The sequence below is a fragment of the Centruroides vittatus genome, unplaced genomic scaffold (genome assembly GCF_030686945.1).
Source record: "Centruroides vittatus isolate TY-2023 unplaced genomic scaffold, ASM3068694v2 scaffold_373, whole genome shotgun sequence".
NCBI classification, from domain to species: domain Eukaryota; kingdom Metazoa; phylum Arthropoda; class Arachnida; order Scorpiones; family Buthidae; genus Centruroides; species Centruroides vittatus.
This window is the reverse complement of record NW_027122704.1, coordinates 1154952-1173568: the sequence shown is the minus strand read 5'-3', so window position 1 is coordinate 1173568 and position 18617 is coordinate 1154952. Positions and strand designations below refer to the sequence as shown.

General features: G+C 33.6%; 1 protein-coding gene across 10 annotated transcripts in view; it reads left to right on the top strand.

Annotated features, from left to right (window-relative positions):
- Nucleotides 1-18617, top strand: part of LOC136988659 (calcium/calmodulin-dependent protein kinase type II alpha chain-like) — a 205537-nt gene that overhangs the window by 94776 nt on the left and 92144 nt on the right. For all 10 annotated transcript variants that reach the window (XR_010882794.1, XR_010882793.1, XM_067286576.1 and 7 more), the window contains exons 7-10: nt 1058-1160; nt 11942-12025; nt 17396-17490; nt 17572-17694. Coding sequence is in view for 8 of the 10 variants with exons in the window: in XM_067286576.1 (XP_067142677.1) it covers nt 1058-1160; nt 11942-12025; nt 17396-17490; nt 17572-17694 (405 nt within the window). In the remaining 2 variants the exon portion in view is untranslated. The remainder of the gene's footprint in view (nt 1-1057; nt 1161-11941; nt 12026-17395; nt 17491-17571; nt 17695-18617) is intronic.

The following is an 18617-nucleotide window of genomic DNA, read 5'->3' as shown; positions in this document are numbered from 1 at the left end:
GCACATGTTTGCATGGGACCTCTTCCATTTAAAGGGGTGAGCATCCTTAAACTTTAACACCTATTTTCTGAGTACAGTAGAATGATCTTCTAAAACCAGACATTTGAATTGCTTTACAATCAGAGGTCAAAATTGTTTCTTACTATGAGGAAAAAAAATCTATTCTATTCAAAATAGAACATTTTAATGTGAACAATAAAAATTAGTACTGTAATAAAACTGTAAAAAGCAATCATAATTGGAAGTGGAGTTATTTCTTGACAGTTGTGGAGTTAATTTGAAGTTCAGCTTAACAAATTCTGGTAAAATTTTTGCTTTCTTCATTGCATGCAAATTAACATTGTGACAATGGCATTTTGCCAGGGCATTGGTAAAATTTTCTTTAATGTGAGAATTAGATTTATCGGTATTCAATTTAAGGCAAGTTGGCTGTATATCAAACTGTCTAATTTTCTGGCATTTCTATTTCTTTTTCCCCGAAAATAAAATAAAGATATAAAAGGAGTTTTATATAAGGCGTTACAAGTCAATAACTCAGAAAATATGCTTCTGATAAAAAAAAATTTCTTTATTTTTTCAGCTATTTAAATCAAATGTTCAAAGAGATATTCATTTTCACATAATCATTTCAATAATCAAGCAACAAATAAAGTTTCCCCAAACAAATTGCAACATTTCTGATGTTATTTTAGCATAGGAAACTAAGACAAAGCAATGCATATCTTGAATTATGGTTGATTGTCAAAATGAAACTTGATCCTGTAGAAATCCCATAGGAAATAATCAATTGGTGTTGGATCCTGTGAACTATGTGGCCATGAAATTGATCTTCCACATCCAATCCCTTGTATTCAAACATATTGTTTGAGTTCACTTTAAATTTATAAGCAAATGTATTTGTACATTTTGAATTGATTTTTAACTTTTGAAATTCTCATTTTCTTGAAAAGACATTTAGCAAATCATTTAGCGAAAACTTTTTGATGTAGAGTAGTTTAGAATATTCTGTATGTTTCATTTTATGTAAAAAATTAAACATTTTTAATTTTTATCTTAGCCTGAAAATCTTCTTCTTGCAAGTAAGGCTAAAGGAGCTGCTGTAAAATTAGCAGATTTTGGATTGGCTATTGAGGTGCAGGGGGAACAGCAAGCCTGGTATGGTAGGTTTCTTGTAATATATTTTTTATATAAGTATAATCTGTCTTGTCATAACTAAAGAATGATGAAAGTACTTCAATAACTGTAAATAAAACATTTACAGTTATTGAAGTACTTTCATCATTCTTTTAATTTATTACATATAAATATTGACACAATTTTATATTCATATTTAAAATATAAAAACATTTAAAGGAATATAAATGTAAAACAATTTGTTGAAAGATGTGATGTAAAAAGCAACTATTAATGGAAAATTATTATTAAACATTTTTTCTTATTGTATTAAAGAAACAAAAACAAATAATTAATTTAACAAATTTTAAAATATACAATCTAATATGGCTTAACTTTAAAGGTTATGTTGTGGCAAATGTTTTCTTATCTACATTTTTGTGTACACTGCAGTCTCTGACATTATTAGTTTAAGTCACAGTAATGGACAGTGAGCAGAATCTCCTCTGCAACAAATGCTGGTGAACAGAGCTTGCAGACATTTCCTGCTGGATGATATTCCTCCATTGTAGCATTAATGGTCAAAATGAGATTTTGTATCTGCCAATATTATACGATATAAAAGTGCTGGTCTTGTTCATTTGTGCAACATTTTCTCCCAGATATCTTGCATCAATGTGTAGAACAGGTGAATTCTCTGGGCTTGCTTAGGATGCACTGCATGCTTAAGAAAAAGTTTTGACTGTCAATATACTTTTTATATGAGAACAAATATGCCAATAATAATTTATTCTAACGTGTAAACTCTTTTATCATTTGTTTGCTTTTACATTGGCAGCTAGACTTTTAAGTCAGTGCGATGCTTGTGGGAACTCGATTGTTTGCTGCAGCAAACAGTGCTTGCACATGATGTCGTTTGAAGCATTTAACACGTATCAAAAGCTTGGGGTACCCAGTCAACATACATGTATTGTGTATAGGGGCAGATCCATGTAGAGATTAATAGGGCTTAAGCCCTGGCTCCAGTGACAAGGGCCCACAAAATTTGAATTATTATCATAAATTTTTAATACATTTTATTATAATATATATTTTGTGTGTAGATATAATGGGCTTTATAATAGTCCATACCTTTTTTATTCACACCAAATAACCTTTCTGCCTATTGTTTAGTGCTAGAGATATGCCAATTATTCTTATTATAACTTTCAGTATGCCCAAAAATTTTGGTCAGGATTTGCTCCTGGTGTAGAATTATCCCACTGAAGTAGAGATACAAATATGACTATATTTGTAGCTCTATACTTATATATATTCTAATGCAACTGTCAATATTGCAGGAAGATAAATATATATTCTATAATAAATATGGAATTTTATATTTTCTAGGTTCCATTGTTAGTTACCACTAACCTAGAAAATTCAGCAATGCAACTTCAGATATACAATCTATGCAGTTTATATTTATACTTGTGCATGCCAAATTCACTCAATCATAAGAGTTTAGCAAACAGGCTCTGTTTTAATTGTTGATTTTATATTAATTGTAATATCATGTTTTCTTCATCTAATACAATCCTTTTTGAACTTTTCTAATTTTAAAATTAGAGTATTCATTAGAATAAGATACAAAGTTGACTTAATTTATCATCATTTGCTCCTCACTTTGCTCAGCATCTTGTCTGTATTACATTGTTATAGAAATGGTACAGTACATATCATGCCTACTACTTTGGTTTTGGAACAGTTTTCATGATCTTGAACTATAGTAAGCTGAGTGAATGATGTCCAGCAGATGAATCTCTTATTAAGCTAAGTTTAAATGGAGAATTATCCACTATGCTGAAGAACATGAATACAAGTATTTCATTGTGGTTTGAGTATTTGGGAAATTTTATGCCATTACATACAGATTTGAAATATCACTGTTAAAATATTGATTTTACAGTAATTATTACTATTATTTTGTTTTAGTTGACAATCTTCTGTCTGATAATGGAATCATAAATAAATATATTTGGAAATGTAAACGTAATGAAGCTCTGTAAACATGACAATAAAACATTTTTCAAAAGTGCATTTATTACTGTTTGAATATATTAACTTCCCACAGCTGTGTTTAGTGATTATAGGCTGTGCATTACATTTGCAGGCTAACATTTTCAGGTTTTGATGTCTCAAAAGTGCATCACATCAGATTTAACAGTGTATTAGAATTGAGAAAACAGCAAATAAAATTGCATCCCACTAATTTAAACAACAACTCCACAAACCTAATTTCAGATTAAAGCCAGACAGTCAGCTTAATTATAGCCTGATACAGACTGTAATTTGGCAAAGTTAATAATTAGATGCAAGTTTGTCTAGAGATAGGTGATTAATACTTTATACTCTTCAAAAACTGCGTTAATTTACACTACAGACTCTTGTACACCTTTTAAACACAGCCGTTTATTGCTATCATTCAAACGTTTTCGGTTATTTTTAATAACCTTTCTCAAGAACCGTTACATTCGAATGCGGTCGTAAATTTAAACAAACGTCGCCAATCGTAAAGGAACTTTTTGAAATGGTTCTATTCGCGATCTCCTAACGGGAGATTTACAAGCCAGAAAATTATAAAAAAAATATATATCCTTAACTGATTCCCCTGCTTGTCCGTTGTTATACCTACTATATTAGTATAATACCCATATGATTCTTGCACATCGCAGCTGTACATGAATTTCCTTGCCTGTTACAATGTTTAATGAATATCGCGTTCGTATAAATATCTGCTGTCGCTGGTTTTCTTATCTGGCGCTACCTTTCCTTCGCTACAACACACTGTTTCTCCAAGCCAATGAGATCTTGCTGGCTTCCCTGAAGTTAATGGCCTGTCCTTTGTAGCTGGTTTTGAAGATATTCCATGCTTCCGCATACTTTAGATGTTTTTTGCTGTAAACTTTTTGTATGAGCTTTGCTTTATCCCAATCTGCCTTTACTTCTTGTTGGTCTGCCAGAATATACGTTGCCAGGGCTGTGTTGGGATGTTCGAGTCTTATGTCTCTTTGGTGCTCGGTAAGTCTTTCTTTAAGGGATCTTCCTGTTGCTCCCACGTAGTATAGTTCTTTTTGTCGTCTGTTATCTATTACCGGGATTTTGTACACCCCTGGAATAAGGTGTAGGTTCGGTTCGTCTTTGTCGGCTCTTAGCAGCTGATATATTGTCGGGTTCCTTTTGTATACTATTTTTTTGTTTGTGGCTGCTCCTATTCTTTTGTATACATTATTTAGTTGCGCTCTGTATTCCATGATTGTACACTCGTCTGCTTTTCTTCTATTTGGCTCTTTGTTGTTAGGCGGTTTGAGGTTAGAGAAAGCCTTGCTGTTCACCCCGAATAGCTTAGCCAACGTGTTGATATATTTCAACTCTTCGTTTCTATCTTGCAGCTTGCTGCAGTGCGTGTACGCTCTTGTCACTAGTGCTCGAAAGGCTGCTAGCTTATATGATACCGGGTCGTGGGCGTATATGATACCAGGAAAAACGAAAAAACGATGGCAGCCCAATATGGAACAGCATTGCAAACAGTAAAAAATGGCTAAAAGCTAATAAATATACACTTACAAGAGCGGACAAATCTCAGGACTTGGTCATCATGAAAAAAGATACATATGACGAAATGCTAATTAAATACATAACGGATACAAACTGCATAAGGGCGCACCCAAGAGCCCTAGAAAGGATGCAGGCAAGAATAAAACGCTTTGCAGCTACACCCTTGGCAAAAGAATTAAGGATGAAGAACATAATAATATCCTCACCGGCAGTCCCCAAATTGTTCGGCTTCGCCAAAACACACAAAAATGGCAAAAGTATAAGACCAGTAGTAGACAAAGCATGTTCGCCCACAATACTACTAGAAAGGTTTTTAAAAGGATACATAAGCGCACATAGCACGCCGCATCAGTTCAACATAAAAAACCCCACAGAGCTTCTGCAAAGAATGAAAACCATACATATACAACAAGGATGCGTTATGACGGTGCTAGACTTTAAAGCATTATACCCGTCCATAAACCTGGAGCCGTGCTTCTGCCACTTAAGGGACTTCTTACTCAACAAGATTAATAATGCAGAAAAGAAAAGGGACCAAATATTGGAACTGGCACATATCGCCACATTTTCCTCAATTTTCAACTTTAATGGAGTCACATATGAGCAGCAAAGAGGAGTAGCGATGGGCAGCCCTATCTCTGGCCTATTATGCGAAATGGTACTAAGAACACTAGAGGAAAACATCATACCTAAATACGCACAGCACATTCTCATCTATGCAAGATATGTAGACGATGTTTTCGTCATCTGGAAGAATAAACCAAACATAGATACGTCTTCGTAAAAGACATCAACAGCAACAACTTCGGGCTAGAAATTGAGCTGGAACAAATGAATGACAGAAATGTACATTTCTTGGACATCGATATACAAATAGACGCCAGAGATGGAGTTGTTACTAAAGTATACAGAAAACCTACATACACCCCATGGTTCATACCATGGAACTCCCACGACCCGGTATCATATAAGCTAGCAGCCTTTCGAGCACTAGTGACAAGAGCGTACAAGCACTGCAGCAAGCTGCAAGATAGAAACGAAGAGTTGAAATATATCAACACGTTGGCTAAGCTATTCGGGGTGAACAGCAAGGCTTTCTCTAACCTCAAACCGCCTAACAACAAAGAGCCAAATAGAAGAAAAGCAGACGAGTGTACAATCATGGAATACAGAGCGCAACTAAATAATGTATACAAAAGAATAGGAGCAGCCACAAACAAAAAAATAGTATACAAAAGGAACCCGACAATATATCAGCTGCTAAGAGCCGACAAAGACGAACCGAACCTACACCTTATTCCAGGGGTGTACAAAATCCCGGTAATAGATAACAGACGACAAAAAGAACTATACTACGTGGGAGCAACAGGAAGATCCCTTAAAGAAAGACTTACCGAGCACCAAAGAGACATAAGACTCGAACATCCCAACACAGCCCTGGCAACGTATATTCTGGCAGACCAACAAGAAGTAAAGGCAGATTGGGATAAAGCAAAGCTCATACAAAAAGTTTACAGCAAAAAACATCTAAAGTATGCGGAAGCATGGAATATCTTCAAAACCAGCTACAAAGGACAGGCCATTAACTTCAGGGAAGCCAGCAAGATCTCATTGGCTTGGAGAAACAGTGTGTTGTAGCGAAGGAAAGGTAGCGCCAGATAAGAAAACCAGCGACAGCAGATATTTATACGAACGCGATATTCATTAAACATTGTAACAGGCAAGGAAATTCATGTACAGCTGCGATGTGCAAGAATCATATGGGTGTTATACTAATATAGTAGGTATAACAACGGACAAGCAGGGGAATCAGTTAAGGATATATATTTTTTTTTATAATTTTCTGGCTTGTAAATCTCCCGTTAGGAGATCACGAATAGAACCATTTCAAAAAGTTCCTTTACGATTGGCGACGTTTGTTTAAATTTACGACCGCATTCGAATGTAACGGTTATTGAGAAAGGTTATTAAAAATAACCGAAAACGTTTGAATGATAGCAATAAACGGCTGTGTTTAAAAGGTGTACAAGAGTCTGTAGTATAGGTGATTAAGCTACCATGATTAAGATGATGATAATTTTAATAAGTTGCGGTCCCAGACAGGTTCTAACTGTCACAAAATTCCTGAAAAAACAGTTAATTTAGAGAAAAATTTAATTGTTTTAAATAGGAAAGAAAAAATGGTTGTAGTCCGACATCTTTTGTTTATATCAAACTGCAACACAGAAGCCATAAATTGTAGAAGGAAAGTCTTTTGATTGGTGAGAGATTGAATTCAGCTTTGATTTTGACCTTTCTCACACTCCAGTTAAGGAATTCCATTACGCTTCGTAACGAGGGACCAGCCACTCAGAAAGTATGATTGGGGGAGAATGACCAATCAGAAGGGACAAAAGAAGGAACAGAAATTGATTTAATCCCTGATCTTCAAGGACATGTCACACTCGGTTAGTGAAGTTCCAAATCATGAAGACACTGTGTGTCAACGTGCAAAAGAATATTTTTCCCGTCTTTTGTGCCCATCCTGAAAGCTGTGCCACTGATGCCAACTGATGAAGCTCCTCACCTGCCACTGCCCTGGGGCTCATATTCGACAACCGAGAAAACCTCGATGCTTATGACATTCAAACAATTAATTGTATAAAGCAACTATTTGTTCCTAGTGTAAGTTTATTTTATATAATTAGAACTCACTTGTGCCTGTGACCGGTGTGAAATTAATTAATTCAAGTTAACGAACGTTTTCTGGACGCCTTCCGTGTCCTTCTTCAGGTTAAACTGCTGGATTCTATTATTTTTAAAAAACTCCGTTCCGATCTTTTAAGAACGAATTCGACTGATGAACTATCATCATTCGAATTCGTTCTTAAAAGATCGGAACGGAGTTTTTTAAAAATAATAGAATCCAGCAGTTTAACCTGAAGAAGGACACGGAAGGCGTCCAGAAAACGTTCGTTAACTTGAATTAATTAATTTCACACCGGTCACAGGCACAAGTGAGTTCTAATTATATATTATACACCCCGGTGTGTATGAGGAAGATATGTAAGTTTATTTTATTCAAACGAACCTCAAACAAAAAACTGGAGGAATGTACTTCATCTAACAACCTTAATTGTTCCAGTTAATCACTTTCATACTTGTTCAAACGTTTTCGACTCATCCTGGGTCATCTTCAGGATATCGTTGTAATAAAATAAACTAACGTGCGGAATTGGAACGTTCAAATCGAATCCAGCCCGATTCAAATTATTATCAAACAGTTAACCTTGCTAATGGAACTATTCTCTCGTGCTATGATGACGATATGGCGCGTGAGAAGATCTTGGTGTAAATTTGCTGCATAATCATTAAAATTAATGCCTTACGACTCAATTACCGGGTGTTTTCCCCTCATAACAGTATTTCCACGCTTGTGAAATGCTAGCCGCATCTTTATAGTTAATGCACGTGCTTTTTTAATCCAGCTTTGTAAATTTCTAGTGTTTCCATTATTCTGAGCTGGTCCGTGCGGTCGGTGAGTCTTATGAGACAAGCATTTTAGATCTGCAGTGATTCCCGGTTCAGAAGCTGCACGTGCAAGGGCGGTGGTATGTTTCCGTTTGTCTATATTGCATTGGTGTTCTTTCAACCGTTGTTGCAGGGAGCGTTTGGTAGAGCCAACGTAAACCATGTTATTATTGAACCTGCTATCTCACATGGGGATCTCACATACTCCCGGTGTGCGATTCAAGTCTATCGGGTCCTTTCCATTGTGGAGTAGGTCATATACCGACGGTGGCCTGCTATATGCCATCCTGTTTTTTGTGATGTTTGAAATTTCTCTATAGATTCCATCAAGGTGGCTGTTGTACGTTACAACTTTCCTCATTAGGTTGTTATCACCCGACCCCACTATGTCTGTGTGCCTGTTGTTTCTGTTCCCCCTTGTGTAAGTGCGTGCGATGTTGTATATTAGGTTCTTGCTGTACCCATTAGGGTCTTCTACAAAAATTGCTACGTACCGTTATTCATTCCTGCCAACTCGGAAGATTCGTATACCTACAAGATCGCGGTGTTCTGGGCCTTAACTAAACGTGCATTCACGCACAATTCGAAGTATGAGGACACCTTAACTGAACTCAGACATATACAAGAAATAGCAACGCTACATGGGTACAGCAAGAACCTAATATATAACATCGCACGCACTTACACAAGGGGGAACAGAAACAACAGGCACACAGACATAGTGGGGTCGGGTGATAACAACCTAATGAGGAAAGTTGTAACGTACAACAGCCACCTTGATGGAATCTATAGAGAAATTTCAAACATCACAAAAAACAGGATGGCATATAGCAGGCCACCGTCGGTATATGACCTACTCCACAATGGAAAGGACCCGATAGACTTGAATCGCACACCGGGAGTATGTGAGATCCCCATGTGAGATAGCAGGTTCAATAATAACATGGTTTACGTTGGCTCTACCAAACGCTCCCTGCAACAACGGTTGAAAGAACACCAATGCAATATAGACAAGCGGAAACATACCACCGCCCTTGCACGTGCAGCTTCTGAACCGGGAATCACTGCAGATCTAAAATGCTTGTCTCATAAGACTCACCGACCGCACGGACCAGCTCAGAATAATGGAAACACTAGAAATTTACAAAGCTGGATTAAAAAAGCACGTGCATTAACTATAAAGATGCGGCTAGCATTTCACAAGCGTGGAAATACTGTTATGAGGGGAAAACACCCGGTAATTGAGTCGTAAGGCATTAATTTTAATGATTATGCAGCAAATTTACACCAAGATCTTCTCACGCGCCATATCGTCATCATAGCACGAGAGAATAGTTCCATTAGCAAGGTTAACTGTTTGATAATAATTTGAATCGGGCTGGATTCGATTTGAACGTTCCAATTCCGCACGTTAGTTTATTTTATTACAACGATATCCTGAAGATGACCCAGGATGAGTCGAAAACGTTTGAACAAGTATGAAAGTGATTAACTGGAACGATTAAGGTTATGTTAGATGAAGTTTATTTTATGTTAATTAAATGGTTTTTGTTAGACATTTGTCATCTTTGTCTCCGCCACCACTACCCACATGCGAAAAAACCCTAGATCATCACTGATGCGAAATTAACTGATTTCCCCTAAAAGTTGGCTTGCTTACATAAATTATTAAAATTATCCTCAGCATTATCATCTCTGTACCACCACTGCCAATTAATGAGGTAAGTTGGAGAGGAAAAAAGCAGATGAATACTATTTTTCTGGTTCATTTTGGTTGCTGGAAACATATATTATAACTAACTCTTATCAGCTTTGAACATTTGAAAATACCATTGGTGTGGTGACAAAATTCCTCTTTAATGACTTAATGAGCATCATCAAATGGATATGTTTTTTTTATTAAAACTTAATATTATATTGGATAATTGACAAAATGTATGCTTTGGATCACCCAATGGTGTTAGGAGTTTTCAATTCAGCAGCAAGTTGAGAGGAGGGCACTGTAAGTTGTGATTTTGGTGACCAGCAAGACATTACACTTGTTACTGATGATCTGTTTAGACTGTAGGTCAAATAGTTGATAGCTGCAGACTAGACAATATACCTATTTTGTGGCAGGTTTCTAGTGTGGTTTTAGTCACTGATACCATAGAACAAATGCAAGTCCTAATCCACTCAGTCTTCTACTTTGCTGAATTTTGTCAAGGTGCAAAGTTTTATACTTGGTACCTTTATCAAAATTACCATGATACAGACAATTTTTTGAATAAATTGAATAATTATATGAAATTATAATTGGGGATAGCTTCAGTGGCTAAAGTACTGTATGCTGATGATATGGCAATTCTGGCAGAGAGCAAGGGTAAAATGAGAAAGATCCTGAGTAGATTAAAGAGGGTGGTGTACAGCCTTCAAAATGAAAATTAATGTTAATGAAACCAAAGTGTTATGGATCAGAGAAAAGAAAAGAAAGGTCAACATTCATACAAATGGTGACTAAGTGGAACAAGTGAATGGGTTTAGATACTTGGATAAGACAAGCACCCAGGTATCTAAACCTGTTCACTCTGAGTGCAGAAGTGGGAAAGAAATCAAAAGGAGAATTGGAATGGCAAAAGAGACATTTAGCAAAATGAAAACAATTTTGTGTGGTCCTCTGAAATTATAATTCAGAAAAATGCTAATCAAATGCTACATCGGGAGTATTTTCCTCTATGGGACTGAAACTTCAACCTTGAGACAATGCAAAATTAGGAGAATACAGGCCCTAGAGATGTGGCTGTGGAGAAGAATAGAGAAAATCATATAGAGTGATAAGGTGAGAAATAAGAAAGTCCTAAGAAGAGTGGGTGAAAAAAGAAGCATATTAGAGACAATAAAGAGGCCAAAAAGCTGATTGGATGGGACACATGATTCGAGAGGAAGACTTATGGAATGATATTATAGAAGGAATGGTTGCAGGCAAAAAGAAATGAGGAAGAAGAATTAAAATGGTAGACAACTTAAAATAGGGTAATTATAAGGAGCTAAAGACAAAAGTACAAGATAGATTAGCATGGAAAAAGAGGTGGTGCTCACTGGACCTGCTATAACTAGCAGAAAACTAAGGAATGAATGACAATTCAGATATATGCAATAGAGAGAACTGACTCTTAGCAACGTTCTTAGAACAGAATGGGTTTCACAAGATGTTTTGTTTTGGTTTTTTTTTTTTTTTTTTGGTTTTTTGAAGAGTGGTTGTGGCCTTACCTGATTGGTTGATGACCATGACAGTGGAAGTTCATTTCAATATATTTGTCAATGCCATATCCACACTCATAATAGACTATTGTAGAAATTTAAAAAGTTATATGGACATTATATCATATCTTTAAAATATAACATATACATTAGAACAGCTATTTTTAACACAATAATTAAAAATTACAAAAGTTTCAGTAATACTTTTATTTAAAGCAAAATCTATTCTATTAATTTGGTAAAATTAATATTTCATTTTCTTTATTTTTAAACTTGGTTTTTTAAAATTATTTTTATTTTAACTAACATTTAATAAAATAAGTGTTTTGTTTGTGAATTGAAATTATATGCTAATATACAGATTGAAAAAGTTAAAGAAATTAATTTAAATATAACTATATGATCCTTACAAACTGTATTTTAATTTTTTATGCTAAATTATCACTTTTTTAACTATAAATATATAATATATTCTGTATAGGGTTTGCTGGAACACCTGGTTATTTATCACCAGAAGTTCTAAAGAAAGATTCATATGGGAAACCTGTAGACATTTGGGCGTGTGGTATGTATAATCTTTTTATTTAATAAGTAATTTTTTGTTTTAAACATATATAATTTATCTTAATTGTTTTAGAAATGTTCATTTCTGTAAGAATTTTTATTTACAAATGCAAAATTTAAAAACAAACATTTTATTATATATTTAAATATTATATACCATATACACCTTATTGCTGAGAATCATTTAATACTTTAAACTAACGTTTTCAACCTGATCAACAGGTCATCATCAGATTATCAAATATATAATTTTTTACTAGTGGAGATATGATGTAATCGTATCTCCACTAGTAAAAAATTATATATTTTTGAAACGGCAGGAGATTGCCTTCCGTATTTGAACTTCTAGAAGTAAAGCACATTTTGATTTGAAAACATTCGATTGTAAGAATCCAGTTACGGCAAATTTGGCCTGAAGAAGAGCCCAGGAGGGGCGTCGAAAGCATTTGCCAACCTATGTTTTGAATTTTCACACCAGATATTGGTTACGGAGTGTACATTTTTTAAGGTGTATATAATAATCAATGAGTCTGAAGTGTATGTGGAATTATTATATCATCATTTTTTTATATATAGTATTAAATCAAAAGAAATTTAAAAATTACAATATGCCAAAATAAAACTGTTTTAATGCCTACTTTTTATAAGGAATTGGAGTGTATATAACCAGCATATCTGTATTTTGAGAATTTACAAAAGTTTTCAATTTGTGACACTTGTTTACATCATTCATTTATTAATCAATTAACTGATAACTTAATTTATTTTAATTATTTAACATTAATTTATTACCTAGATTATTTCATGCAGTATAATAGACTTAATTAGAAAATCTGTAAATATAATTTAATAATAAAAAAAGACAACATACTTGTTAAAGAAGCACTTCAAATATAAACTCTATTAAACTGCATTTCTTAGAATGAAATTTTTTTAGAAAACTCAAATATTTTCAAGCGTTTCAAAATCAACAAGAAAAATCCTTCTCACATCATTTCCTCAAGCTAATGACACACCAACTGAATTTTCTCATATGATCCAGTTGCACAATGAAAGTCTGAAAATTTGTACTAGAACTTCAGTTACCAGTTAGTTTGACTGGTTTTCATAAACATTTTCTTTGTGAAAATGTTATCATGTATCCAGATGATAGTAAATATCCATCCTTTTCATTATGTATATCTTAATGAGTTCTTAAAATGTTAACCTTTCAGCAGTGGGTTAGTCAGATATAGTGCTATCCCTATGTAGTGGAGAATAAACGAGGGAAATTTTTAAAATATCTTTCTATGCATTTGTTCTCATTACCATTTTGTAAACAGTTATGTCTAGTAAAGAAAAGTCTATTTTTATTGTTACATAAATCCTTTTTTATGTGAATTTTTTTTTTTTGCAGTAGTTTTTGGCAATATCCGCAAAAGAATTTTGCAGATATATCCATCCTTAACCACTGCCACACGATCGCCCTTGACGGATATATCCATCGGTCACTGCTGAGTGGTTAATTAATCAATCCAAAACCCAAAAAATGTATATCTTAAACGGATGCATGAAACCTGATTACCCTGCTGAATATGAACATACTGGAAAATCTACAATCGACTTTACTATATGTTCAGAATTTCTACTAAACTGTTGTATGGAATTTATCACAACAATCTTTGATGCATCTGGTCATTTTTTTTACAGTGACAATACTTTTAGATTGTTTCTGCAGAAAAAATAAACAAACAAATAACAGATACCAAAGGATAAACTACAATGTTTAAAGATACTCAGCTGAAATTGAAAAACGTTTTAATAATATCCCAGAAATAACTGATTTTAATAGCAAAGAAATTTACTCATGTTACATATAATGAATGACTATATACAGATAAAAAATAAAGTAACTAATATGAAAAATAAATTTAAAAAACCATGGTACAACTCTGACTGTTACAACATGAAAAAGACAAAGCAAAACAATCTAAAACTATTCAGGAAAGATTCAAATGACTTAAACTTTACTAATTACAGGAAGGCTAAACAGACCTACAATAATGTACTCAAGGCCAAAAAGAAAAAATATTTTGGAAATTAGGAATTAACCTTAATCAATAACTGCAAGGATAGTAAATTGTTTTGGTCTACAATACGAAAATTCTGCTTCAACATAAATCTAAGTGAAAACATCTCAGTAATAAATTTTGATACATGGAGAAATTTTTACCAACACTTTCCAAATATTCAATCAATTCCATCACTAATATCTAGTATTGATTCCTACATTGAATATTTAGACTCCAAATTTACAATTAAAGAATTAGAAGATTCCATTAACAAAACTCGAAGCAACTCAATCCCAGGAAGCGACCATATCTTATCCCAACTAAATCCTTGAAATTACTACCTTACCAAACAAGAATAAAACTACTGAATTTATTTAACTCAATATATAATGCAATCTCATACCCAGTTTCATGGAACTATGTCTTACTTACTATGATATATAAAAAGGGTGATAAATTATCTCCAAATAACTACAGACCAATAGCTTTACTTTCAACTCTGAGAAAATGTTTTACAACAATATTAGCAGTAAAATGCCAACAATGGACTAAAGAAATGGAGTTGGAAGCCAAATTTCAGTAGGCTTACATCAGAAATAAAGGAACAGAATCTGCAATTTTCTTATTACTATTGCTAATACAACTACACCTAACTAAAAAAAACAGAAAAGTATGTGCCTCTTTCATAGATATTCAGAAAGCCTTTGATTCAGACTATGTTCCCTTACTGGTGTCATTTTGAAAGATAGAGGAGCAGGCGAACGATTCTCACCAACAATATTAAAATTATTTTCAAAATATAATATAAAAATTAAACAGAGAAAGACCATATCTCCTCCACTAAACCTATCATGTGACATACTTCAACAAGATCCTCTTTCACCTTATTCATTTAATTTTTACTTAATTGGAATAGATTAACTTTTTCAAAAATCTACTGATGGTATTGAAATTGGCAACAGAGTCTTCATTATATTTTATTCACCAATGACCTGATAATTTTAGCTCCAACTAAAGTCTCTTTGCAAAGAAAAATTAACCAACTAAATTTATACTTTAAGTCAATTCACTTAACAATAAATATTACAAAAACTAAAATGATCATATTTTGAAATAATAGATTCTTTTTCTAAAATTTTACTAAGTTATATCTTGACAACTCTTCTACAAACAGTAAAAGAAGTAAACTTTCTGGGAATCACATTTGATTGAAATATTACTTTTAAAGCACGTATGTCCAGGATAAATATCTAAGTGAAGCAGGCTATTGATAATCTGCTGTTTCTATGTTCAACTTTATCCAATTATCTATTATGCCAGTCCATTATGGGGTCTGGACTATTTATATAAGTTAGAATTTCCATATCTACTTGCTTCGAAGATTACTTCATTTAGAAAGAACTGTTCCTGGTTATGCCAGATGCCTTGAAATCAATCGCATCTGGCTTTTTCCCAAAACATATAATTAAATTTTATTACCAGCTAAAATTTAAAAGTGACAACAATATAACCTTTTTACACCAGGAAACAATCAAACAAAGTATAAAATCAAAAACAAAACAGCTTTGGCAAATCAATTTAATAAAATCTTGAATTCATTTGGAGTGTCAGATTTGTTGTTTAAAGATAATTTACAAGACTAGAAATATGGCTACACACTGTTATTAGATTCTGCAATATCTCAATCTATGATTAAGACCAAGTTAACCTGAGCCAAAGTAATTATCTCCGTTGGTATTTAAATATATTAAATATACCATCATCTCAACCATATATGACCAATTCAGTAAACATCAGTGTGAAAAGATTAATAGCTCAATTACGACTCAACAAATATTCACTTTTTATTGGTAACACAATATACGCTTTTCAAGCACTGAGTGCATATGGTGTAAATCTGAGAATTTCTCAATGTATCATCTATTGCAGAATTGCCAAGGACTTGTAAGCATGTGCGAGTCATGTGATAGATATTTTGCGGATATTCCACTGCAGTTCATCTCTTGATTTTAGAAATATAAACAACCTTAACAAAAAGGATCTTGTAAACTGTATAACCACTTTACCAAAATTATAGAAATGCAAATAAATGTGACCATAGGGCCTGTATCTCTTTGATACCACGTCAGGATGACACCACTGTATCCTTAGATTGATACAGAAAATCAATTGCGTGAGCGGTTACGTATGGGTTAGACCCGGAATGAAGCGAGTGGAGAGGATGATGGAAAGAACGCACCCAGAGATTTATATATAAAAATATACCCATTTATTTTTTCCATAGGACTAATTAGGTACAAACGATTACTTTACAGAAGCTGATAAGATACAGGACACACGATCCGCGAACATAAATTCCACGCGGATTAGAGAGAGAGAGAGAGAGCTTACAAATATTCGCGTGTAGGATAAATACCTTAAGATATGTAGTCGGATGTCGACGTAATAATCGATGATATCCTTATAGACCGTTGTAGGTGTTCGGGCTAAGAATAGATGATCTTGTAGTAGATCGTCGGTAATGATTCTGTCTACTAACAGGTAATAGGTGTTCAGATAGGAAGGGTAACGACGACAGTTCGGCTTGAATATAGATGATGAGGGAGGATCGGCGGCGACAGGTAACTATCCTTTTGAGCGCACAAACACACGGTCAGTAACAACTTCTTCGTCTTACTCATCGTACTCCCTTTTTATATGGGGAGGGAGTTTGCAGGCCCTTTATTGATTTCGTCAGAAGAGATGATCTTCTTGGACCAATAAAATTATTGGTGACGTAATCGTGTCACCGAAATTTGACTCATCTTAACAAGGAACTCAACTCGTGGGAATCGAGTTTAGACCGCTCTTATCAGAAAGTTTTATCAGTTGATTTCCGTTTAACTAACCCTTTTTGGTCTACTTCGTTCCGTTTTGTATAAAATGTAGAGTTTGCATAAAATATAGTTAAAAGATTATAAAGGTACATATAAATGATAAAGTTCACAATATCCCGATCGTCACATAAACATTAGATAATGAAGCCTAAAATATAAAATGTAATTGTTCTTGTAACAATACTTGTGATAAAACCATATTATTTTCCTAAACTCAGAACAGGTTTATACAGAACCTACTATAAAATAATTGAATAAGTTAAATAATTTAAAAAACTGTTCTAATACTTTTGTGAATTCCTATCTAACATATGTATTACACTCCCTGCAACAGGGAAATATTCCTTTTTTGCTAATAAAGATTGATTGATTGATTGATTGATGATTTTAATTTGTTAAAATGATAAGCTATTTCGGAATTTAATTTCTTTATTATTATTTTAGGGGTTATATTATATATATTATTAGTGGGCTATCCACCTTTCTGGGATGAAGATCAGCACAGGTTATATGCACAGATCAAGGCTGGGGCTTATGATGTAAGTTAAAATACTTAATATGCTGTGATTTGAAACATAAAATATGAAATACAAAATCATTTTTATCAATTAATTTTCAAGTATCCATCTCCTGAATGGGATACGGTGACTCCTGAAGCTAAGAATCTGATAAACAGCATGCTGACCGTCAACCCAGCAAAACGAATAACTGCAACTGAAGCCCTTAAGCACCCTTGGATTTGTGTAAGTTAATGGTTACTATATATTGTTGTAATATAGATAAATTAATATTTTTGAAATACAGTAGAGCATTGATTATCCGAATCAATTGGAGACTGGGGTTGTTCGGAAAATCAATTTTTCAGATAACCGATTATGTACGAAAAAATACATTATTAATATAATATATTAGTATACACCATGTAATTAGTATATTAGTATATCCCAATAATAGTATATTAATATATCCCATGTTGAAATTTTTCTCCGTTGCATGTCGCTTCACATTGAATAGGGTTTCTCAAACAGGATCCTGGTTGTTTTTTTAACCTGGGAAATTTTTTTATTTTGAGAAATCTTGCAAATTTCTTAAAAATTCACTTTTTTCTTATTTTGTGTTAAGGTTGAGGAAATTTTGCAAATAGACAGCATAATTAACTCATAAACTGTCAGAATACATTTGTATTTATTAATTTTGAATTTACTTATTAGTTTTTTAAATTTTTGCTTAAATTTTTGCATGTCACAAGTGGTCAATAATCAATACGTAGCTTACTTGTGGCAGGACTCTGAAAATTCTTTACTTGTCAGAACCTGTAATATCTGGAATAATTGTGCTTATGCTGTCTTAATTTTTAACCCTGCCCAGTAGCTTCAAAAACTGCATAATGCCAGGTTGTGCAAATTAGGCAAGGATTCAAATGAGTATGAAGTGTGCAAGTATGAAATTTTTCTTTATAAACCTGATTATTAAAGACAAATAAACTGCCGAATTATTGGGCTATAAACTTAATGTTTCTATTAAAGCACTTGAGATAGACAAATCAAGAATACTAGAGAGCAAAAGAAATACTACAATCTCGAAAACGAACTAGAAATCTTCCAGGCTACAGGTGAAAATCACATAACACCTGTCTTCTCTTGAATGCATTAAAAATGATTCCATC